The following is a 26,393-nucleotide window of genomic DNA, read 5'->3' as shown; positions in this document are numbered from 1 at the left end:
TGTGTGTGCAGGTGACTATTACTGTGCATAATTATTAGGCAACTTAACAAAAAACAAATATATACCCATTTCAATTATTTATTTTTACCAGTGAAACCAATATAACATCTCAACATTCACAAATATACATTTCTGAAATTCAAAAACAAAACAAAAACAAATCAGTGACCAATATAGCCACCTTTCTTTGCAAGGACACTCAAAAGCCTGCCATCCATGGATTCTGTCAGTGTTTTGATCTGTTCACCATCAACATTGCGTGCAGCAGCAACCACAGCCTCCCAGACACTGTTCAGAGAGGTGTACTGTTTTCCCTCCTTGTAAATCTCACATTTGATGATGGACCACAGGTTCTCAATGGGGTTCAGATCAGGTGAACAAGGAGGCCATGTCATTAGATTTTCTTCTTTTATACCCTTTCTTGCCAGCCATGCTGTGGAGTACTTTGACGCGTGTGATGGAGCATTGTCCTGCATGAAAATCATGTTTTTCTTGAAGGATGCAGACTTCTTCCTGTACCACTGCTTGAAGAAGGTGTCTTCCAGAAACTGGCAGTAGGACTGGGAGTTGAGCTTGACTCCATCCTCAACACGAAAAGGCCCCACAAGCTCATCTTTGATGATACCAGCCCAAACCAGTACTCCACCTCCACCTTGCTGGCGTCTGAGTCAGACTGGAGCTCTCTGCCCTTTACCAATCCAGCCACGGGCCCATCCATCTGGCCCATCAAGACTCACTCTCATTTCATCAGTCCATAAAACCTTAGAAAAATCAGTCTTGAGATATTTCTTGGCCCAGTCTTGACGTTTCAGCTTGTGTGTCTTGTTCAGTGGTGGTAGTCTTTCAGCCTTTCTTACCTTGGCCATGTCTCTGAGTATTGCACACCTTGTGCTTTTGGGCACTCCAGTGATGTTGCAGCTCTGAAATATGGCCAAACTGGTGGCAAGTGGCATCTTGGCAGCTGCACGCTTGACTTTTCTCAGTTCATGGGCAGTTATTTTGTGCCTTGGTTTTTCCACATGCTTCTTGCGACCCTGTTGACTATTTTGAATGAAACGCTTGATTGTTCGATGATCACGCTTCAGAAGCTTTGCAATTTTAAGAGTGCTGCATCCCTCTGCAAGATATCTCACTATTTTTGACTTTTCTGAGCCTGTCAAGTCCTTCTTTTGACCCATTTTGCCAAAGGAAAGGAAGTTGCCTAATAATTATGCACACCTGATATAGGGTGTTGATGTCATTAGACCACACCCCTTCTCATTACAGAGATGCACATCACCTAATATGCTTAATTGGTAGCAGGCTTTCGAGCCTATACAGCTTGGAGTAAGACAACATGCATAAAGAGGATGATGTGGTCAAAATACTAATTTGCCTAATAATTCTGCACACAGTGTAGGAGGTGGTGAGTGCTCCAGCCATTGGGGTTGTCAGGTGCCGTTAAGAGTTTTTAGTCCACTCTTTTGTATTCAATTATCCTAGTTATGGAGGAGTCTGATATTGTGGAGACGGACGTCTGTTTCAGATTATACTCCTTGCGCAAAATGCATATTGCCTTGGATGATACAAGCCTATCAGTTATGTTCTGTATTAGAGTGCTCAATTCCTCGGGTTAGGGGAATCAAGGGGCCGCTAAGCCGTCCGCCTCTGGGGCCTCTGTCCTCTGAGTGGCGAGTTCCCTTCCACCATCTCTTACTTAGGCACGATGTCGCATGTCCATAATTTCAGCGCTAGCAAAACTGCAACTTCCAGAAGGTGGTTTCAGATATTCGTGTTCCGTTATCCTGGGCACCTCAGGCATCGGTTGGCCTGTTCAGCCCTCTGGGGGAACGACTGTCCCTAAGACTTCAGAGGGTCAACCTTCGGGGCCGGAATCTTCTTTTGCTCTGGCAGTGGTATGCTGTGCTTTTCGATATAGACTGGCATGCAATTCGTGTTCTATTGTGGCACGCTTTAGCGTCGGTGGAAGATCCCATCTTTAATGGATCTGAGCATTGTCGGTCTTCCTCTTCGAAGAGCTTTCAGAATTAGATATAAGGGGATGAAGTATTCCTCTTAAAGGCTTATTTGTTGAGTATCCTTTTCCAGTTATGAGCTTCGAAGAACAGTGTCCAAGTTGGACTATTACCTGCGGATGCATCTGCTCTTATTGGGCGATAACCTACAGGTTGCTTTTTTTTTTTATTCACTCCGGTTAGGATTGTTTATTGTTTATGGCTCATGCTTGTTTTATTTTTCCTTGGGAATTTTATTTCTGTAATAGATACTCGCGACCGTTTGATCCCTTGGTTGCAGGTTAGTCTTGCTTGGGTCAGATCCTTCTGTCCTTATTCAGACTCGTGGCGCCTGGTTTGCTTGGCTGATCCGGTTAAGGCGCCGAGTACTCACATTCTTGTTTTTAACGTACAAGTTCTGCTGAGCATTCTGGAAGGACCTGAGGGTTGGTGTGGCGTGGAGGATTGGTTACAGTCCTCGTTTGCCTTTTTTAACTGGTCATCTGGTATTTGAGACGCGCTCAGTTTTTACCGATATGTCGGGACCTAGAGTGTTACTTCCTGCGTGGATGAAGGTTTGGAGGATTTGGGCCTCCTTACTGCTAGTTCCTGGCGGTCTTGCCTTTTAGGGGCTTTCGGGCTTGTTCCTTTGGTGGTCCACTTTGTCCGTTATCCTTGGCGGTTTAGCCGTCTTCCGGGAGGTCCTGTGGCCTTTTTCCGGTTTTTGGGAGTTTTTCTTTTTTCTTTTCCCTTACCTATAGGGAACAATAGGCGGTGTTGTCTCTGTCTCCAGGCTTTGCTAGGGGGTTTTCTACCGGGGTTAGGATGCTTTGAGGTGTTTATGGAGATGTTTGGAACACACAGGCGTGGCTTCGTGGTGTGCTCTAGCCTTTTTCTACTCCCTCTTCAGACGACTTGGTCCTCGATGTTCTCCCTTGGTATTGGATGTCTTGGTGGTGTTCTGTACGCTTTTTGGGCTCCAGAGTTGTAGCGACTCGGTTGGGCTTTAGCTCCTTTTCGAGTGCTGGAGTCCGGCAGGGGGGTTCTCTTCCTTTTGAGTTGGGAATATTCGAGTGACTCTGGTTTTCTGTTTGCTTCCGGGTTAGTCCAGTCCTTCCCCTGTGAGGTCTGTTTTCAGACGGGGTATTTGTGTTCACTGGGGTGTGGTTGGTTCCACACATTTCTGGGCTTGAGCCTATAGTTTTTTTGTTGGATCTTTCCAGATGTCTGAAACCGTTTTGACCCTGTAGCTGGTTCAGTGAGTTCCATTTTTTTCAGGGAACATTGGCTACGACTTAGGGTCTAGTTAGTGCAGCAGCTTGCTGCTTGGCTAGGATCTTTGAGGGATACGCTCCTTTTTGTCTGTCCTGCCCTTTGAATGAGGGGTGCTCTCCCTCATTGGGAGTTGACCTGTGTTTTGCTGTCAGGATGATTTTCATTCAGCTATTTTCGTCAGGCCTACGGCTTCCTGTCTGGGGCTTGTGCGCTGTTGTCCTATGGGCTCTCCTCCTTGGGGGATAGTTTTGTTCTCTGTTGGTGGAATTCCTCTCTTGTGAGATTGGCTGTCCTGTCTTGTGGGCAGGTGATGGAATGGGTATTCTATCCTATAGTGAGTAGTTCTGTTCCATCTGTGGATTGAAGTCTCTGTGCTGAGACTGTCATTAGTACGTGCTGGGTCTTCTAGCGATCTACTGCATTTTCCGTTCATCTCTGCGGTTCTCTGGGGAGTTCCTAATGAGGGACCTATTTGGGTTGACACACAAACTCTATTGGAGTGGCTAGGTCCGTTCCATTCTGTCCTTTTTGTGGGCCGGAGTTTGGGGACTGCTTGTCAGGTCTGCCTGGCGTTGGTCTGGTCTAGTATGGGAGCAGATCTGGGGTTAGTCCTCTGGTCTTGAGGTATGGTGAGCCTCTTTGAGGTTTTGGTGCTTCTCCATGTTCAAGTTATGCGTGTAGCTTTGGTGGCTTGTGGATAGCCTATGATGTGTCCACTGCTCAGTGGATATTTCACAATTTGAAGGTGAGGTTGGTGCTCTGATCTGGTAATGGTTAGAGCAACAGCTGGGGTCTTTGTCAACTCAGGTTTGATGCCCGTTACGGGAAGTGTATTCTTCTCATCTACTTCAGCTGCTTTTACTTTTTTGTTTACAGGTCATCCTGTTATGACTATTGCGTGTGCTTGATGCAGGTGTTTCTATCTGGGTTTTCGACAAGTCGCAAGGAACTTAGAATATCAAGATATTTAGAGCCAAAATACATAAGGGCTTCATCTTCAGTTGTTTTTTAGGGTGCATGTAATAGAAGTTCTCTTCTCTGTTTTCGGATCCCGGTTTTAATCCTGTGGTTTCTGTCTCTTTGGGGTCTGGGCCTTAGCTCCCCTTATTTCTCAGGACTGGTTTCTGGTCTCTGAGTCTGATTTGGTTCTGGAGTTTTTTTTTATTTGAAACTTGTACCCTATTTAGGGTCTTCCGGGTATCTTTATCGGTTTTCTCTGTGTTCTCTTCCTTTTGGGGGTTAATGGTAGTTGATCCCTTTCTCTCGTAAGGGAGTGTGTTGTGGGGGACCGACTGCTGGGCGATGGTGTCTCCCGGAGGTTGTTGACTCAGTAGAGTCTATTTTCTGCGGTCTTTAGCAAGGCTTGTGATCTTCTGTGGGTCAGTGTACTTTTTCTCGGCTTCAGACGAAGCGGGCTTCTTGCTGGGTAGGGGTTTCAGGCCTGGTACCCTCAGAATGGGCCGCCTTTTGTACCCTCCCGTTTTAGCATTGTGTCCTCTATAGCAGTGCTTGACAAATCTGTTTACAAATTAGGAGCCAGTAAGAACATTTGGGAGCCAGGCATATTTTTAGGAGCCAGACAGTTGGATTTGTATATAGATATATGGAGAATAACCCAAAAAGTTAGGAGCCAGGGGTAAAATGATAGGAGCCAGTGGCTCCCAGGCTCCTGGGTTTGTCGAGCCCTGCTCTATAGCTTGAGTATTTTCCCAAAAGTAATGAATGCAGCTGTGGACTCTTTCCATTTATAAAGAAAAACATAAATTATGCTTACCTGATCATTTTCTTATCTTCAGATGGAAAGAGTCCACAGCTCTCCAAATGTATTTTTCTGTGGGGCGCCTGTCTTTTTGTTCTTCTGGCACCTTTTCACCCTGATGTCTCTTCTACTGTTCCTTGTTTCTCGGCAGAATGACTGGGGGATGAGGGAAGTGGGAGGGATATTTAAGCCTTTGGCTGGGGTGTCTTTGCCTCCTCCTGGTGGCCAAGTTCTGAATCCCCAAAAGTAATGAATGCAGCTGTGGACTCTTTCCATCTGAAGAATTTTTTTTTATTAGGTAAGCATAATTTATCGCAGTACTTTGTTTACATTTGTTACACTAGAACTGTTTTGGTCCCATACTCTGCACCAGTGTATTGCATAATTTTATAGTATGAGTTTACATTTAGCCTTTGCTTCTTTAGCTTGTTTATTATATAAGTTATAATTACATATTTTTATTTTTTGTCCGTTACAGATTTTTTAAATAACCTCCTTTCTAAAGAATGGGTGGGGTCAAGTAAGTATTTGTACTTGTTATTCATGTGTCCCTGCACTTCTGACTCACCCCATTTAGTGACCTTCTCATCTCTTCTCCTAGCAACCTGCTTCCCCACCTGACTCCTTCCCTAGCTGCTTGGTTCCTTCCAACTCTTCTCCTAGTGGCTCTGTTCTTCCTCAGCCCTTCTGGTGACCTAGATTCCACCCTATTTAATTTCCCAGGGCCTTGCGTTCTCATCTCTTCTCTTCTAGTGGCCATTTATCTACTCAACCCTTCTCCTCACAACCTGCTTCTCCACTCTAACTCCTTTCCTGATGACCTGGTTCCCCACTTTTTTCCTCCCCTCTGGCTTTATTCTCCCCGAACTCTTCCTCTTGTCGTCTCCAAATCTTTTTATAGATGTCCTCGTCACCCCTTAATTTTTGCCTTTTGGCTTTTTTGCCTGCATCCTTTATCTCTTAGTGGCTTTGTTCTAACTCCTTGTCTCCTTTATTGCTTACTCCTGTCTTGTTTCCTGGTGGTGTCATTTCCCCTCTTATCTTCAAGCTTCTTTTTCCCTCTTACTTTACCATTGTCTTGTTTGTTGTACTTTTTTATACCATGTTCATTTATCCCTAGCAAGCGAAGCAGCTTCTCCTTCTTTTCCTTATGTTGATATCATTGAGCAACCCAAGCAGCGAGGAATGCGTTTTCGATACAAGTGTGAGGGTCGCTCTGCAGGCAGTATTCCTGGTGAGCGTAGCACAGATACAAACAAAACTCATCCTACCATCAAGGTAAGCTCATCTTTCTAGCAGCCTTTACTTGTTTGTCTGTTACATGTATGGCATTATCTAGCTAATCCCCAGATGACATGCTTGGATTGCAGCGGGGCCAAGGGAGGGGGGTGTTTTGTTGCCTTGCTGTTGAGGAAACAACTTGTTCAGATTAGAATAGGTACGAATAAGCTCAGGATAGATGATAATCCATGTAACAGTTGTAAGTTACCGGGGAGGATTTGTTTTCATGTTACAAAGACTAGATGGGATCCAGGCATTGGTGACAGCAACACAAGAGAGAGAAACCAGTAATGCAGGACAGATGCCAGGCAATGGGGAAGCAAGGGTAACGGTTTGGTTTGGGAGTCGGCTGGTCCTGGTCATTAGCCTGTAATAATTATACTGCAGTATGCCTTTACATTTTCTGCTTATGTTTAAACCAAAACCTTAAAGAAAAAAAAATTTACATTAGTTTTTTAAATTATGGGGTGAAAATGTTTAATACTGTTTTTACTGGATTTAAAAAAAAAACTTAAGGTATTAAAATTGGAGAAAAAGTGTGTAGAGGAGAGATACTCAAGTGACATTTGGGTATGCAGGGGCAGAAGGATAAGCTTGGTATGGTAGATTTGGGCGCGACTGGCAGAGTACAGGATGCATGTGATGCCACCTGCACACCATGGGTTAAAAGCATATATAAAATCAGAAAAGTCTGGAATTGTTGCAGATGAGTGTGGGAATGTGAAGTGTTAACAAGTGTATATGGGAAATGATGAACTGGTTAATTGGGAACAACTGAATGTGATTCCGTTCACCAAGTGACCTCACAGGGATCCTAGATAAAGAAGGCAGTTTAAATCGTAATCATAATCTCAGTAAAAGTATTAAAAACACTGCTGTGTGCCATAGAGGTCTTCATGAGTTTCACACAAATGCAGTGCTTAGTCATAGCTGGATATAAGCTATTGCTTATAATAGAATTATGTTACCTAGACACTGTCTGTATATAGTATTTGTGTACAACCTGTCTTTGACAGCTATTTTGTTTGCACCCAGACAAACATTGATAAGAACCGTAGGCCCAACAAGTGCCCACAATTTCTTAAAAGTGTAAACTTATCATAGGATAGCCTTATGCATATGCCGAGTCCACGGGTTTCATCCTTACTTGTGGGATTTATCCTCCTGCTAACAGGAAGTGGCAAAGCGCACCACAGCAGAGCTGTTACATAGCTCCTCCCCTAACTCCTCCCCCTGTCATTCTCTTTGCCTATGCTAGTAATAGGAAGGGTAAAGTGATAGTGGTAATAAAATGATAGTTTTATTTTCTTCAATCAAGATGTTTTTTTATTTTATGTTAAAATTGTTTTTATTGAGATAACATCAACATACATAACAAGTGTCTTATACAGATGATTACATATTCGGTACATCAAGTGTTGGTATGCACTAGTTAGTACATACCGTGTTCAGATTATAATTTTATCTGTGTTATCTATCCTAAGCAATACATTCTCAAAAACCAATACATCACACCTGATGTTTTTCTCGTGAAAGACTGTTAACACATGTCTCATTTTTTGTTACCAAAAAAAATACAAAAAAAAAACCATTTAACAAACTGTAATTGAACAAACAAATCAAACAATTGGTCATTTAAAATCAATCAATTGTATATCACTGCAACTTTCTGCAAAGTAATCCTCTAGTGTTTTTTCCTCTTTCAGTAGTGGAGGGGGGCCTACGTTAGCCTGTTTAGTTTCCCTACCTATTGTATTTCCTGTATTAGTTAACACTTTTCTCACCTCTGTGCTTGTTTCTTTTTGAGATGCTATTTCTTTCTGTGTTCATGGTGTGGAGTTGAATTGGTTAGATTGGATGTGTTATCCAATAAAACCAGATTTTATGAAACACATCAACCGTTCCTAATAGCATTGCTGCCATTTCATGTAAGGAGTATGTCATTTTAAATCTTTCTAGTATCTCATTCCATGTTGGTACTCCCTCCTTCCAGTACCTGGCAATGCTCACCCTCGTGATTGTGCATAGTATTCTAATGAAGGTATTGATATGTTTGTTGAAGTTTGGTAAAGGGGCATTTAACAATCCCTGAGAAACAGTCAACGAGATTCGCTCCTCTAGAAGAAAGCTAAGATGAGTTGAGAGCTTAGCCCAAATGTGAGCTACTCTGGGGCATTCCCACCACATGTGCATGTAGGTTCCAATTGAGTTGCATCCCCTATAGCAATTTCTACTTCTGCTTTCTGTGTAATGTGAAGTTTTAATTGGCGTCAAATACCATCGAAAGATGGTCTTGAGGCTATTTTCTCGCAGGTCAGCACTAATTAGCCCCCTGCATGAGGAGTGGAATATGTCTTGCCATTCTGGCCTTTCCAATGTTATGTTTGTGTCTGTTTCCCATTTAAGCATTATAGGTGATTTAGTGCTGTCCTCTGAGTTTTGTATTGCCAAATATAATTGTGAGATGGCTTGCTTAGGTCTTTCCCTTGTGGTGCATAGTCTCTCCAGTGTGGTACTGGGTTGTGTGGCAATGTTTGGTATGAATTTGTTCAGGGCTGACATTATTTGTAAGTATAGGTACCATTTGAGGGGAAAAGGTGCTAGTCTATCTTGTATCTGAGTAAAAGTCAGTGGTTTCTTATTTATTAATAGGTCTCCCACTCTGTAAAGTCCCTTGTTCTCCCATTTATCTAACTGTTTTCGGTATTCGTTTGGGATAAGATATTTGATTGGCATCTTGGAGGAAAACTCTGGAAACCCTCCCTTTCTATGTGCCATCGCCTTCCAGTGATCCAGTGAAAGTGTAGTAATAGGGGAGCATTTTTTGATCTGGTGCTGAGGCAGCAATCTATCCCAGATCAGATCGGCTGGGGAGTCGAGATTTCCTATCTCTGCCTCTATCTCCTTCCACACTAAATCTCTTACTGGAGAGCCCAGCAGAGCATTTTGGGCCAGTTTAGCTGCCTCATAGTAATTTAGAAGATTTGGGGCCCCTACACCCCCCAGCTGCCTATGTTTGGTTAAAATTGTATGGGGAATTCTTGCCTGCTTCTTGCCATTGATAAAAAGGTTAAATTCTGATTGTAAAATTTTTAGATCAGGTTTTTGGATTGGGATGGGCAAAGTCCTAAACAGATATAGAATCCTTGGTAAGCAATTCATCTTTATGGCGGATATTCTGCCATACCAGGAAAAGTTTAATAGTCTCCATTTTGCAATGTCAGAACGCAGTTCTTTGAATAGGGGAAGGTAATTAACCTTATATAAGTCTGTGTATTGTGTCGTTAGTTTAATTCCCAGATATTTAATATGTGATCTAACCCAAGAGAATGAGAAATTTAGTTCAATTAGTTTTTTTGTGTGGGCTGGTAAAGCTATGGCCATTGCCTCACTTTTGTCCATGTTTATTTTATAGCCTGACACTAGAGAGAACCGTTGTAGAATATCATATAGGCCTGTAAGAGATGTCAGGGGTCTGGTCAATGTTAGCAAGACATCGTCCGCGAATAGAGAAATCTTGTAGTCTGTATTTTTAACCTGAAGTCCAGTTATTTCGGGTGAATGTCTGATATTGGCTGCCAGCGGCTCCATGCATAAGGCAAACAATAAGGGAGAGAGCGGGCAGCCTTGTCTCGTACCATTTTTTATGTGTATTAGTTTGGAGTGGTGACCCATGGCCCTTACTGTGGCAGTAGGTTTGGAGTATATACAGCGTAGGGCTTCTACAAAGGGACCTTTGAATCCCATTTTGTCCAGGACTGTGAACATATATGTCCAATCTACTCTGTCAAACGCCTTCTCCGCGTCCAATGATAGGACCAGAGAAGGCGTTTTCATCCTGTCAAGCTGGGCTATGGTTGCTATAATTCGTCTAACGTTATCAGGGGCTTCCCTACCTGCCACAAACCCAACCTGATCCGGGTGTATTATACTCGGTAGGATACTCTTTAATCTGTTCGCTAAGATTTTAGTAAAGATCTTTAGATCCTGGTTTATGAGGGAGATGGGTCTGTAGCTAGCGCATTTCTGTGGGTCTTTACCTGGCTTGGGTATAACAACTATCTTGGCTCCTAATAGGTCACATGGGATCTCATGCCCTTGCATGATATAATTCGAGAATTTGACTAAATGTGGTGTTAGGGAGGATTTAAATAATTTGTAATATTCTCCAGGTAGCCCGTCAGGACCCGGAGCTTTCCCTGGTTTTAGATCCTTGATGGCCCTGAGCACTTCATTTGCGGTTATCGCTTGGTTTAGACTCTCTCTATCTGTTTCCTGTATAGAGGGCAAGTGAGCACTATCTAGAAATTTTGTTAATATGGATTCTGTGGTAGGGGACTGGGTGACATGAGTCCCCTCGTACAGTGTGCCGTAGTATTGGGCGAAGCAGTCTACAATTTCTTGTGGGTGGGTGGATATATTGCCTTCTTGTGTTTGGATCTGTGCTATAGAGGCAATTCTCGCCCGCTCACGAATCCTATTTGCTAGGTATCTATCTGGCTTGTTTGCATATATATAGTAATTGGTCTTAAGCCGAAAGGCTGCTTTGACTGCTTGATCATTTAGGATAGATGCCAATTCTGTTCGTTTACCTTGGAGCAGTTTCAGTGTGGTCGTAGATAATGTGAGTTTATGTTGTCTCTCTAAAGTGTCTATCTCTTTCTGTAAGTCTACTCTCCGTGTATGTCGTTTCTTGAGAAAGCTGGATTTTTCTTTTATAAGTAGTCCCCTCAGATAAGTCTTGTGTGCCGCCCATGTCATGATAGGGTTGGTCGTCGTCCCCGTGTTAATGTCCCAATATTCTAACATACTACGTTCCACTGCAGCGTGGACCATGGGGTCTTTTAAACAGATGGGGTCGTATGTCCATGATCTGGTTCTATTCGGAACTCGGATATTACCTAGTGCGAGCTGCACTATAGAGTGGTCTGACCACACACATGGATGAATGTTTGATTTTATGAGGATGGATTGTAAAAACTGGCTGACAAATATGTAGTCCAGCTTACTGTATGTTTTGTGTGCCGCGGAAAAAAAGGTAGAGTCATTTGTGTGTCCATATAGTGTTTTCCAAGAGTCTATCAACAGGCCTGTAGTTAGATAATCTTGTATTGTCTTAATCATCTTGCGTTGTTTGTGTTGTTTATTGGTAAGTGGGGTGTTGCATTGTTTGGATTGTAATGTAAGATCTACATTGAAGTCTCCCGCAAAAATTGTCCTAGTTTGGGACCACCCTGTCATAAGATGTGTGATATGTCTGAAGAAAGTGTCTTGTTTGTCATTAGGTGCGTAAATATTACAGAATAAAATGTCAGTCTCTTGAATTTGGCCTTTCACAATGAGAAATCTGCCCTCCTTGTCTTCAATTGTTTCCTGATGTGTAAAGGGTAGGGAAGAATGTATTAGTATAGATACTCCCCGTTTTTTAGAGTCAGATGTAGAGTGATAATGGTGTCGGAAATCTTTGGTCCAGTATCTAGGTATTTGAGATTTTAAAAAATGTGTTTCCTGGAGAAAGATTACATTTGCCTTCAGGGATCTATATTGTGTAATTGCCATCCTTCGTTTAATGTCTGAGTTCAGACCTCTAACATTATGTGAGAGTAAGTTAATAGTCCAAGATTCCATCTATCTCAGTGTCTGGGTATGTGCTAATGTGTCTAAAGTTCTCTTTGAATAACAAGCAGGTGGAAGAGAGGACATTGTAATAGTAAAATCTATCTAAATGGAGACGTGTTATACAAGACAATATATTGCTCCTCACCTTAATACTCCTTCCCTCTTCTCTGGATACCTTCGGGGAGGTTAAGTCGTTGCAGTGATATTGTGACCAAATGAATGTAACAGCTGTGTGACATGGGCTTTCCCATGCCAAACCAGTAACGATAACTAATAATAACAAAAACCAAAAAAAGATTTTAAAACAACAATAAAACCTGATAACATTAATGTATAGGATATACACCGCATCCGTGTCCATACAGTTATTGCACAATGGGGTAGATGTGCATTATTGAGCTGTGTACATCGTAAAAAATAAACATTGCTAGTATAAGAGTATACAAGTTAGTTTTGGCTGGTTGTAGGTTAATCATTTACTATGAAAACAAATCAAACCGTCCTTGGAGGGTCTTACCTCGACATTTGTGGCGGTATGCTTTTGAAAGGATTAATATTCTAGCTTCTGCCTCGATTCTTTCTCTTTTTGATCAGAGTCCTTGAGGCAGGGCTTAATGAGTTTACCTGTAAAAAAATGTTAATCTACTATATGTCTTAAATGATTGGAGAGTCTCCAGTAAAGCTGTCTTCTCAGCTTCTTTTAAGGCAGAGAGTCTTTAGTATTTGTGCAGGCTCAGGAGTCTTTCAGGTTTTCTGCTTCTTTTTTGCTACCTTGGTCCACCTGTCTCTGGTGGGAAATGTTTGACGGGTAGATTGATGAGCTGTGTCTTGTTCTTGGGATGATGTCGGTAGATCTGGGCATTCGAGTTTCAGCAGTTTGCAAATAGTTGGTATCTCTGCCGGGTCTTTAAGTGACACTGTTTTTCCTTCGTGTAGGATGTTGAGGGAAAAAGGGAATCCCCATCTATAGGGTATTTGGGTTTTGCGTAAAAGCTGTGTAAGGGGTCGCATAGTACTACGCCTTTGAAGTGTTCTCAGGCACAAGTCTTGGTAAAATTGAATAACCGAGCCTTTAAACTTGAAGGTAGGGTTTTGTCTTGCAGCTGTTAGGATTTCTTCTTTGTCGCGGAACCGCAGCATCTTAATTATAATGTCTCTTGGCGGGTCTCCTTTTTTGGGTCTTGCTCTTAAGGCTCTGTGTGCTCTTTCCGTTTCAAATTTGCCGTCTTCCTTGTTGTCTGTGATGGCTTGAAATAGCTGTAGGAGAAATTCAGGGAGTTCTGATGTTGTTATTGTTTCGGGAACCCCTTTTAGTCTAAGATTACACCTGCGGCTCCTGTTCTCCATGTCCTCCAGTTTATCTTGCATTTCTTCTATATCTTGTTGCTGAGAGGACATGTGTTGGGAGAGGGTATTTATATCCTCAGTGGTGGTTTCCTCTTTTTCTTCCAAAGATTCAATTCTAGTACCTAAGTCCAGAATATCTTGCTTGATATCTGTCAGGCTATTGGTGACTGTGGTCTGCAGCGTGTCCATTTTCTCCCACATCTTATTGAAAATATTATTGATGTCCTGTTTAGACATTAGATTTTTAAGGTCTGCTTTAGTCGCTGGAGTTTGATCCATTTTGGTGTGTTGAGAATCAGTGTCAGAATCCATTTCTTCCCCTATCGTTAATTCTTCTGCTTCTTGACCTTTGTCTCCTTTGGATGACCTAAAAAAGGGATGTTGTGCAGATATCTTTGCTCCTACTCCTGTTTTATTTTGTTTTCTGGCAGACATGTCTGTGTCAATGCTATGAAAGTTTAATTGTTAGTAACCAAATCAAGCTGGCTGTTTTCTTCTAGCTACTGTTTGTAAAAGTAGAGCAATAAAGTGTATTTACAGCAATTAACAGAGATATGATATGATTCTCGAGCTTTATATCAGCATTTGTAGTTAGCGCCCTTTTTGCAGTGTAAGGATTCCCATATCTAGCAACTCTCCAGCTATTAACTTTTACAGGTATTTTTACATCATTGGTGTATATTTATTTTATGTTGCCTTCCTGTCTTCCAGGCTCATGTCTTCGTTGCAATTGTAATAATGGAGTCACCTTTTTTAGGGCATATTCTGATTAACAGCCATGTCATTCCTTAGATCTCCAAAACGTTATATAGGATGAGGCTAATATGGTGGTTTCAGTCCCTTATTTAGAGATAGAGCTTTTTTTTGGGGTATGTGTAAGGCAGGTTGTGCAAACTTATTTATATACCTTGCTTATCTGGGCCAGAGTTAGTATTCACCTCATAATCATTGCCGCGTTTGTAACTGCGTCAGCGTTGTGTAAAGATGGCCACCTCCATCGCCATGTAGCTCCTCCCTCCTTCTCCCCGGGAAATGTGAGACATATGTCAGGCCGTTTCAACTTGCTCACCCGGTCTGATGATATAAGCGGTAAGTTGCTACAGGAGTCTTTTCTCTTTATCTTTAGTGCCGTATTGCTCAGCTGTCCCTCCGCGCGGCTCTCCTTCTAGACCGCGGTCATGTCCCTCTCTGAGCCACACAGAGACGCGCTGCTCCGTTTAACTCCGCTCAATTTTGTATGCTGTAGGTTCACCTTGTTCCCTGTATCGCCAGAGTGTTGTCCCTCAGCTTTCAGCCAGATTGCTTCATATTCCGGCTATTTGCTACTCTTTCTTTGCTCAGCATGCACGGAGCTCGGTGATTAAGCAGCCATCACCGCGCTCCTCCAGGCTCCGCCCCCGTTTTTTTATTTTAAATGGTACCGGTGAGTACTATTTGGCTCAGGGCGGATATGGAAGAAGATTTCCCCCTGAATTTGATGATTTTAGCAGCAGTTACTAAGATCAATTATGGTTCCCACAGATCTGAAGGTAATATGGGAAAATTCTTCAGTGTGAAGAACAGTCTCTCGTGCAGCAAGCAGCATTTGAGGTATGTTTCGGCCTTTTTACTTCTGAGGAGATTTAATATATCAGAACTGGCTGATTGGGTTCCTCATAGTGGGAACAGGGTAAGCAGTAGTCCTATATGCAAAAGAGTGTTACTGTACTCCTGGGTGTTTGTTTTCTAATACTTATGCAACTCAAAGGCAGCATATAATTAAGACACTGGGGTATATTACTAATTTTTTGAACGTTTATAGACTTCTTAGTGTGTTTGGAAAAAATTGTGTGCTTTTATTTCTTAAAGGCGCAGTACCCGTTTTTTACAAAATTAATTTTTTTCAATAAAGTATTCACCAACTGTTGTGGTTATTACTAATTTGTTTAACATGTCTGACATTGAGGAAACTCATTGCTCTATGTGTTTAGAAGCCATTGTGGAACCCCCTCTTACATTGTGTACCTCTTGTACTGATAGAGCCTTACACTGTAAGGAACATATTTTAGAAAATGAAAGTATGTCTAAGGATGATTCTCAGTCTGAAGAGAATCAGGATATGCCATGTAATTTTCCTCAAGCGTCCCAACCTTTAACACCCACACAAGTGACACCTAGTACATCTAGTGCGTCTAATTCTTTTACTTTGCAAGATATGGCTGCAGTTATGTCAACTACTCTCACTGAGGTATTATCTAAACTGCCAGGTTTGCAGGGTAAACGCAGTAGGCCAGGTATTAACGTAAATACTGAACCGTCTGATGCTTTAGTAGCCATTTCCGATGTACCCTCACAATGCTCTGAATTGGGGGTTAGGGAATTATTGTCTGAGGGAGAAATTTCAGATTCAGGGAATATTTTACCTTAGATACGGATTTAGTGTCCTTTAAATTTAAACTTGAACACCTTCGCCTGTTACTCAGGAGGTCCTAGCGACTCTGGATGATTGTGAACCTATTACAGTTCCTCCAGAAAAATTGTGTAAGATGGATAAATATCTAGAAGTTCCTACTTACACTGATGTTTTTCCGGTTCCCAAAAGGAAATTGTTAGAAAGGAATGGGATAGACCAGGGATACTGTTCTCTCCCCCTCCTAATTTTAAGAAAATGTTTCCCATATCAGACTCCATTAAGGACTCTTGGCAAACGGTCCCTAAGGTGGAGGGAGCAATATCTACTCTAGCTAAGCGTACAACTATACCTATTGAAGATAGTTGTGCTTTCAAAGACCCTATGGATAAAAAATTTGAGGGTCTTCTAAAGAAATTATTTATTCACCAGGGTTTCTTGTTACAACCTGCTGCCTGCATTGTTCCAGTAACTACGGCGGCGGCTTTCTGGTTTGACGCCCTTGAGGAGTCTCTGAAAGTAGAGACGCCCCTAGACAACATTTTGGACAGAATTAAAGCTCTCAAACTAGCTAATTCTTTTATCACAGATGCTGTTTTTCAGATTACTAAATTAGCAGCAAAAAATGCAGGCTTTGCCATATTGGCACGCAGAGCGCTATGGTTAAAATCGTGGTCTGCTGATGTATCATCAAAGTCTAAACTTAACTATTCCTTTCAAGGGCAAGACCCTGTTCAGCCCTGAATTGAAGGAAATCATTGATGACATTACTGGAGGTAAAGGCCACGCCCTACCTCAAGACAAACCTCTTAGGATGAGGGGTAAACAAAATAACTTTCGTACCTTTCGAAATTTCAGAGGAGTACCCTCTACTTCCCCTTCCACCAATAAGCAGGATGGAAATTTTGCTAAATCCAAGTCTGTCTGGAGACCTAATCAGACCTGGAATAAGGGTAAACAAGCCAAAAAGCCCACTGCTGCTACCAAGACAGCATGAAGGGGCAGCCCCCGATCCGGGACCGGATCTAGTAGGGGGCAGACTTTCTCTTTGCTCAGGCTTGGGCAAGGGATGTGCAGGATCCCTGGGCATTAGAAATTGTGACCCAGGGGTGGGGTATCAACTGGAATTAAAACATTTTCCCCCAAGAGGGAGATTTCATCTTTCACGTTTGTCTGTAGACCAGACAAAAAGAGAGGCGTTCTTAAACTGTGTAAAAGACCTCTATTCCATGGGAGTAATTTGTCCAGTTCCAAAACTGGAACAGGGACAGGGGTTTTACTCAAACCTTTTTGTGGTTCCAAAAAAAAGAGGTAACTTTTCAGACCTATTTTGGATTTACAGTGTCTAAACATATTTCTCAGGGTCCCATCGTTCAAGATGGAGACTATACGAACAATCTTACCAATGATCCAGGAGGGTCAATACATGACCATCGTGGACCTAAAGGATGCGTACCTTCACATTCCTATCCACAAGGATCATCATCAGTTTCTAAGGTTTGCCTTTCTGGACAAGCATTATCAGTTCGTGGCCCTTTGGGTTGGCCACAGCTCCCAGAATCTTCACAAAATCTCACACGGACAACGTGTTGTCATTTCTAAGAACTCACGGTTGGAAAGTGAATATAGAAAAGAGTTCACTTGTTCCACAAACAAGAGTTCCATTCTTGGGATCTCTGATAGACTCGGTAGACATGAAAATATTTCTGACGGAAGGTCAGAAAATCAAAGATTCTAAATACTTGCCGAGCTCTTCAGTCCATTCCTCGGCCATCAGTGGCGATGGACATCGTCCCGTTTGCTCGCTTTCATCTCAGACCACTGCAACTGTGCATGCTCAGACAGTGGAATGGGGATTATGCGAATTTATCTCCTCAGATAAATCTGGATCAAGAGACCAGATACTCTCTTCTTTGGTGGTTGTCACAGGATCATCTGTCCCAGGGAATATGCTTCCGCAGACCATCATGGGTAATAGTGACAACGGACGCCAGCCTCTTGGGCTGGGGTGCAGTCTGGAATTCCCTGAAGGCTCAGGGAACTTGGACTCCGACGGAGTCTCAGTTGCCAATCAATATTCTGGAACTGAGAGCAATATTCAATGCGCTTCAGGCGTGGCCTCAGTTGGCACTGACCAAGTTCATAAGATTCCAGTCGGACAATGTCACGACTGTAGCATATATCAATCATCAGGGGGGAACAAGAAGTTCTCTTGCGATGATAGGTATCAAAGATAATCCAATGGGCAGAGATTCACTCTTGCCATCTATCAGCAATCTATATCCCAGGAGTAGAGAACTGGGAGGTGGATTTTCTAAGTCGTCAGACTTTTCATCCAGGGGAGTGGGAACTCCATCTGGAGGTATTTGCATTGTTGATTCATCAATGGGGCACACCGGAATTGGATCTGATGGCATCTCGACAGAATGCCGAACTTCCACGCTACGGGTCCAGGTCAAGGGATTCCCAGGCTGTACTGATAGATGCGCTAGCAGTACCTCGGTCGTTCAACCTGGCTTATGTGTTTCCACCATTTCCTCTCCTGCCTCGTGTGATTGCAAGAATCAAACAGGAGAGAGCTTCAGTAATTCTAATAGCGCCTGCGTGGCCACGCAGGACTTGGTATGCGGATCTAGTGGACATGTCGTCTCTCTGCCACCGTGTAAACTGCCATTGAGACAGGACCTTCTCATTCAAGGTCCGTTCAAGCATCCAAATCAAAATTTTCTGCAGCTGACTGCCTGGAGATTGAGCGCTTGATCTTATCTAAGCGGGGATTCTCTGAGTCGGTCATTGATACTCTGATTCAGGCTCGCAAGCCTGTCACTAGAAAGGTTTACCTTAAGATATGGCGTAAATATCTTTATTGGTGTGAATCCAAGTGTAACTCATGGAGTAAGATTAGGATTCCTAGGATCTTGTCCTTTTTCCAAGAAGGATTGGAGAAGGGATTATCTGCTAGTTCTTTTAAAGGACAAATTACTGCTTTGTCAATTTTATTACACAAGCGTCTGGCGGATGTCCCAGACGTTCAGTCTTTTTGTCAGGCTTTAATCAGAATCAAGCCTGTGTTTAAACCTGTTGCTCCACCATGGAGTCTGAATTTAGTTCTTAATGTTCTTCAAGTGTTTCCGTTTGAACCCATGCATTCCATAGATATTAAGCTGTTATCTTGGAAGGTTTTATTTTTAGTTGCTCTCTCTTCTGCTCAAAGAGTTTCTGAGCTTTCTGCTTTACAATGTGATTCGCCTTATCTTATATTCCATTCTGATAAGGTGGTTTTGCATACTAAACCTGGATTCCTTCCTAAGGTTGTTTCAAATAAGAATATTAATCAGGAAATTGTTGTTCCTTCCTTGTGTCCTAATCCTTCTTCTAAGAAGGAACGTCTATTACATAACTTGGATGTGGTCCGTGCCTTGAAGTTTTACTTGGAAGCGACCAAGGATTTCAGACAAACATCCTCTCTTTTGTTGTTTATTCTGGAAAGCGTAGGGGTCAAAAAGCTACGGCTACCTCTCTCTCTTTCTTTCATGTAATTAGCAAGAGTCCATGAGCTAGTGACGTATGGGATATACATTCCTACCAGGAGGGGCAAAGTTTCCCAAACCTCAAAATGCCTATAAATACACCCCTCACCACACCCACAAATCAGTTTTTACAAACTTTGCCTCCTGTGGAGGTGGTGAAGTAAGTTTGTGCTAGATTCTTCGTTGATATGCGCTCCACAGCAGGTTGGAGCCCGGTTTTCCTCTCAGCGTGCAGTGAATGTCAGAGGGATGTGAAGAGAGTATTGCCTATTTGAATTCAATGATCTCCTTCTACGGGGTCTATTTCATAGGTTCTCTGTTATCGGTCGTAGAGATTCATCTCTTACCTCCCTTTTCAGATCGACGATATACTCTTATATATACCATTACCTCTACTGATTCTCGTTTCAGTACTGGTTTGGCTTTCTACTACATGTAGATGAGTGTCCTGGGGTAAGTAAGTCTTATTTTCTGTGACACTCTAAGCTATGGTTGGCCACTTTTATATAAAGTTCTAAATATATGTGTTTAAACATTTATTTGCCTTGATTCAGGATGTTCAACATTCCTTATTTCAGACAGTCAGTTTCATATTTGGGATAATGCATATGAATTAATCATTTTTTTCTTATCTTAAAATTTGACTTTTTTCTTGTGGGCCGTTAGGCTCGCGGGGGCTGAAAATGCTTCATTTTATTGCGTCATTCTTGGCGCGGACTTTCTTGGCGCAAATTTTTTTTTGTCATTTCCGGCGTCATAAGTGTCGCCGGAAGTTGCGTAATTTTTTTGACGTTTTTGTGCCAAAAAATGTCGGCGTTACCGGATGTGTTGTCTCCACAATATTTAAGTCTCATTATTTATTGCTTCTGGTTGCTAGAAGCTTGTTCATTGTCATTTTTTTCCCATTCCTGAAACTGTCATTTAAGGAATTTGATCATTTTTGCTTTATATGTTGTTTTTTCTATTACATATTGCAAGATGTCTCAGATTGACCCTGAATCAGAAGCCACTTCTGGAAAACGCTTAACTGAGTTTCAGTTCTACCAAAGCTAAGTTCATTTATTTTAAATGTTATAAATGTTTATCTTTAGCTATGGTTTGTAATAAGGTATTATGATATACTTTTACATGCAGAATCCATTAGTATTTATGCTTTATATATTTCCATTCTTACATTTTATGTACAAGAAATATTTAGAAGATTTATAAGAAATATTTTCTGATTCTATTTTAAAGGCTTTGTCTGACTTCGTGCCTTCTAATAAAATTTTTAGGTCTTTTTCGCTTCTTTTTTAATTATTGAAGTTTCAAATGACCAACAACATAATGATTTATCCTTCTCTGATGATGTTTTTTCTCTTTCAGAAATTTTCTTCATCAGATATTGACACTAACAAATCTACTTTTTTATTATTTTTCTATTATTAAAGTACATTTGTTCTTTGTTGAAAAGGTGTTGATTATTTTGGATATTAAGGTAACTAGTTCTTTAAGACTAGCTGACACTATTTCTGCCTATTTATTTCTTCTGTGTATTCAGAGGTTTTCTTTCCAATTCCCCATTCTAGGGAATGGAATAGGCTGAGAATTTTCTTTTATTCCTTTTTCAAAGGTTTTAAACTATATTCTTTGCCAGCAGTTAAATTCAATTTGGAGGGTTCTCCAATTTATTGGGGCTATCTCTACTTCTACTAATTATGCTATTGTTTCTATAGCAAAATAGTATTTATTTTCCTTTAGATAGTTGTATCTTATTTATGGAAAATTATTTAGTTTCAGGTACTTTTCTTGGTCCTGTGATTTATTTGGACATTTCAATTGCTTCATTTTTTCTGTTTACTTTAAGATCAAGTATCAGATTATGATTTATTTTAGCATTTTTAAAGGACACCATTTACTAGACTAGGTGCTGTTGCATTTGTCTTGTTGTTTTGCATTTATTGATTATGCAAGTCCACTGTATTGACTGGTCATTTAAACTGGACTATCATGCTAATAATTTCATTTGTGTCTTCATTTTATTGAATATTTTCGCAAATGAGGGTTAATCTATGTCTTTAGCTATTTTAGTTAGAAGAATTTTGTTCTAAGATAATCAATTTTTTGTTTTATAATTGGATTCAATTCTTAACTGTTACTCTGGGCTTCAAGGTTGAGTTCTAAGACTAAAACTTTAAGCTTATTCTAGTTTAGTTGTTCTTATTAAGGAATGAATTCCTGAGTTCTTTCCCAAGTAACATGTTTATAATTGGGGTTCGAAATCAGCTCCCTAATATTGCGATGTACGTGCCGTATTCCAGCTTGGCTGGTAAGGGGCAGGTTAAGACTTCTTTGAAATTTATTTGGTTCTATTTTGTCCAAATTTCTTTGATTTTATTCCAGTAAGGCTAACACTTTCTTTAAGTATGTTTCTGTCCTATATATTTTGGGTATTGTTGAAGCATTGCTGGGCACCCATGGGGTTCAAGCGCTGCTCAGACCTGGAATCTTCTGGGGTATTTCTTCCAGTTCCTTTTTTAGGAACCGGGTTTGGAGTTTTATTCAAATTATTTTGCGTTTTTATGGTCATTGATAGCATTATTTGTTTTCATTAGATACAATAAATGCATATTTTCATTTTTCTGTTTTCATTCAGATTATTTTCTGAGGATGCGGAATCTCATATGATTCACTTGCTCTTCAGGACATAGTTAGATCTTTTTTTCGAAAGCTCTTGATTCCTCACACAAAGGTCACCTTTTTTAGGTTTCCAGAAAGTTTGTGTCACTGTCTTTGTCTCTATCAGACAAGGGATAATTCTATTGGGTTCCGTCTGTCGGTACCTTTAGTCTTTATTATTTCCTTCAGTTGCTATATATGCATAGAAGTTTTAGGTCTTATGGCCACGGCATTGGGTTCAATTCCCTTTGCTCATTTTCACTAGAAAGAACCTTTTACAGTCTTTTATGAGTGTTGTTTCTTCTAGAATATGGTTGGAGGATCAATTTACCAAAAAGTTCGTTGATTCCTCAGACAAGGGTAACCTTTTTAGGTTTCCTGATAGATTCAGTGTCCTTGACTCTGTCTCTGACGGGCAAGAGACGTCTGAAATTGGTTTCAGCTTGTCTAAACCTTCAGTCTCAATCTTTCCCTTCGGTAGCCTTATGCATGGAAATTCTAAGTCTTATGACTGCTGCATTGGACGCGGTTCCCTTTGCTCGTTTTCACATGCAACCTCTTCAGCTCTGTATGCTGAACCAGTGGTGCAGGGATTATACAAAGATATCTCAATTAATATCTTTAAAACCGATTGTTCAACACTTTCTGACGTGGTGGACAGACCACCATCGTTTAATTCAGGGGGCTTCTTTTGTTCTTCCAACCTGGACTGAGATTTCAACAGATGCAAGTCTGACAGGTTGGGGAGCTGTTTGGGGGTCTCTGACAGCACAAGGGGTTTGGGAATCTCAGGAGGTGAGATTACCAATCAATATTTTGGAACTTTTTTTTCAGAGCTCTTCAGTCATGGCCTCTTCTAAAGAGAGAGTCGTTCATTTGTTTTCAGACGGACAATGTCACAACTGTGGCATATGTCAATCATCAAGGAGGGACTCACAGTCCTCTGGCTATGAAAGAAGTATCTCGAATTCTAGTTTGGGCGGAATCCAGCTCCTGTCTAATTTCTGCGGTTCATATCCCAGGTATAGACAATTGGGAAGCGGATTATCTCAGTCACCAAACGTTACATCCGGGCGAATGGTCTCTTCACCCAGAGGTATTTCTTCAGATTGTTCAAATGTGGGGACTTCCAGAAATAGATCTGATGGCTTCTCATCTAAACAAGAAGCTTCCCAGGTATCTGTCCAGATCCAGGGATCCTCAGGCGGAGGCAGTGGATGCATTGTCACTTCCTTGGAAGTATCATCCTGCCTATATCTTTCCACCTCTAGTTCTTCTTCCAAGAGTAATTTCCAAGATTCTAAGGGGTGCTCGTCTGTTCTGCTGGTGGCTCCAGCATGGCCTCACAGGTTTTGGTATACGGATCTTGTCCGGATGGCCACTTGCCAACCGTGGACTCTTCCATTAAGACCAGACCTTCTATCACAAGGTCCTTTTTTCCATCAGGATCTCAAATCCTTAAATTTGAAGGTATAGAGATTGAACGCTTGATTCTCAGTCATAGAGGTTTCTCTGACTCTCTGATTAATACTATGTTACAGGCTCGTAAATCTGTATCTAGGAAGATATATTATCGAGTCTGGAAGGTTTACATTTCTTGGTGTTTTTCTCATCATTTTTTCTTGGCATTCTTTTAGAATTCCTTGAATTTTACAGTTTCTTCAGGATGGTTTGGATAAAGGTTTGTCTGCAAGTTCCTTGAAGGACAAATCTCTGCTCTTTCTGTTCTTTTTCACAGAAAGATTACTAGTCTTCCTGTTATTCATTGTTTTGTACAAGCTTTGGTTCGTATAAAACCTGTTATTAAGTCAATTTCTCCTCCTTGGAGTTTGAATTTGGTTCTGGGGGCTCTTCAAGCTCCTCCGTTTGAACCTATGCATTCGCTGGACATTAAATTACTTTCTTGGAAAGTTTTGTTTCTTTTGGCCATCTCTTCTGCTAGAAGAGTTTCTGATTTATCTGCTCTTTCTTGTGAGTCTCCTTTTCTGATTTTTCATCAGGATAAGGCGGTGTTGCGAACTTCTTTTCAATTTTTACCTAAGGTTGTGAATTCTAACAACATTAGTAGAGAAATTGTGATTCCTTCATTGTGTCCTAATCCTAAGGAAAGATCGTTGCATTCTTTGGATGTAGTTAGAACTTTGAAATATTATGTTGAAGCTACTAAAAATTTCCGAAAGACTTCTGGTCTATTTGTTATCTTTTCCGGTTCTAGGAAAGGTCAGAAGGCCTCTGCCATTTCTTTGGCGTCTTGGTTAAAGTCTTTGATTCATCATGCTTATGTCGAGTCGGGTAAAACTCCGCCTCAAAGGATTACAGCTCATTCTACTAGGTCAGTTTCTACTTCCTGTGCGTTTAGGAATGAAGCTTCGGTTGATCAGATTTGCAAAGCAGCAACTTGGTCTTCTTTGCATACTTTTACTAAATTCTACCATTTTGATGTGTTTTCTTCTTCTGAAGCAGTTTTTGGTAGAAAAGTACTTCAGGCAGCTGTTTTAGTATGATTCTTCTGCTTATAATTTCAGTTTTTTTCATTATAAGATTTAAACTTTATTTTGGGTGTGGATTATTTTCAGCGGAATTGGCTGTCTTTATTTTATCCCTCCCTCTCTAGTGACTCTTGCACATCTTGGGTATTCATTATCCCATACGTCACTAGCTCATGGACTCTTGCTAATTACATGACAGAAAACATAATTTATGTAAGAACTTACCTGATAAATTCATTTCTTTCATATTAGCAAGAGTCCATGAGGCCCACCCTTTTTTTGTGGTGGTTATGATTTTTTTGTATAAAGCACAATTATTCCAATTCCTTATTTTTTATGCTTTCACACTGTCTTATCACCCCTCTTCTTGGCTATTCATTAAACTGAATTGTGGGTGTGGTGAGGGGTGTATTTATAGGCATTTTGAGGTTTGGGAAACTTTGCCCCTCCTGGTAGGAATGTATATCCCATACGTCACTAGCTCATGGACTCTTGCTAATATGAAAGAAATGAATTTATCAGGTAAGTTCTTACATAAATTATGTTTTTTGGCTGAAAAGCATCATCCACCTGGCATATGAGACTGCTGGACAGCAGCCTCCTGAAAAATTACAGCTCATTCTACTAGAGCTGTGACTTCCACATGGGCTTTCAAAGACGATGCTTCTGTTGAACAGATTTGTAAGGCTGCAACTTGGTCCTCCCTTCATACTTTTTCCAAATTTTACAAATTTGATAATTTTGCTTCTTCGGAGGCTATTTTTGGGAGAGAGGTTCTTCAAGCAGTGGTGCCTTCCGTTTAGGTTCCTGTCTTGTCCCTCCCTTTCATCCGTGTCCTAAAGCTTTGGTATTGGTATCCCACAAGTAAGGATGAAACCCGTGGACTCGGCATATCTTTTAAAAGAAAAGGAAATTTATGCTTACCTGATAAATTGATTTCTTTTACGATATGCCGAGTCCATGGCCCGCCCTGTCATTTTAAGACCGGATTTATTTATCAAAACTTCAGTCACCTCTGCACCTTTTAGCTTTTCCTTTCTCTTCCTATACCTTTGGTCGAATGACTGGGGGGAGGAGTTAGGGGAGGAGCTTATGTAACAGCTCTGCTGTGGTGCTCTTTGCCACTTCATGTTAGCAGGAGGATAAATCCCACAAGTAACGATGAAACCCGTGGACTCGGCATATCGTAAAAGAAATCAATTTATCAGGTAAGCATAAATTTCCTTTTTTCCAATGGCATGGATAGTCCACAATTTCATTCCAATTACTAGTGGGAATTCAACTCCTGGCCAGCAGCAGGCAAAGAACACCCTAGCAAAGCTGTTAAGTGTCACTCCCATTACCCATAATCCCCAGTCATTCTTTGCCTTTATCATCGGGAGGATGGTGTAAAGATGGTGCCCATTAATTTGTGAGTTTTTTTGAGACCGGTAGCAGTTCTCTTCCCTATTTCTGCTTATCAGAAGATCCTCGTCATAGCCTATGTTTCCACTAGTAGGCAGAGGGCTCTTTTCAGAGCGGCACTTTAGTTCAGAGTTAGTATGCTCCTATGTAGGGATGCACCGAAATTTCGACCGCAGAAGTGTTTCGGCTCAAAATTGCATTTTAGGTTATTTTGGTTTTGGTTTTTTTGCCTTTTACTTTTGGTAAAATCATTTTTGTAGCATATTTCAAATTTGATGCTAGCCTAGAGCTGCTGTTTGAGTTCATTACTTGACTTACTGTTTTGCATACAATATTAGTTTTCTAGGACTATACCTGTTAAATCTGATTCTGTTACACAGAACTAAATAAAGAATAATACTAGGGATGCACCTGAAATTTGGGCCACCAAAACTTTCGGCCGAAAATATGCAATTCCAATTTCGACCGAAAGAGGACCAAAATGGTCGAAAAATGTACCTCCCTCCCCCGTTTTATTGAGTTACATGCCTATCCTTAGCATAAGGTAAGCAGCACAGCACTGGCATGGTACACAGAACACACACATGAGTACCATGACATGATGACAAAGATATTTGAAACCAGCAGTGCCCTTTTTTTTTTTTTTTT

The 26,393-nt window shown here is 41.2% G+C and overlaps 1 protein-coding gene across 1 annotated transcript in view; it reads left to right on the top strand.

The window, feature by feature from the left end:
- The window catches only part of RELA (RELA proto-oncogene, NF-kB subunit), a 210,643-nt gene that overhangs the window by 93,017 nt on the left and 91,233 nt on the right, over positions 1–26,393 (top strand). The window contains exons 2-3 of the mRNA XM_053720012.1: positions 5,507–5,548; positions 6,149–6,306. Of these exons, the coding sequence (XP_053575987.1) occupies positions 5,507–5,548; positions 6,149–6,306 (200 nt within the window). The remainder of the gene's footprint in view (positions 1–5,506; positions 5,549–6,148; positions 6,307–26,393) is intronic.

The sequence above is a fragment of the Bombina bombina genome, chromosome 7 (assembly GCF_027579735.1).
Source record: "Bombina bombina isolate aBomBom1 chromosome 7, aBomBom1.pri, whole genome shotgun sequence".
Classification (NCBI taxonomy): Eukaryota; Metazoa; Chordata; class Amphibia; order Anura; family Bombinatoridae; genus Bombina; species Bombina bombina.
Note: the sequence above shows the minus strand (reverse complement) of the source record. Positions and strands in the feature narration are given on the sequence as shown.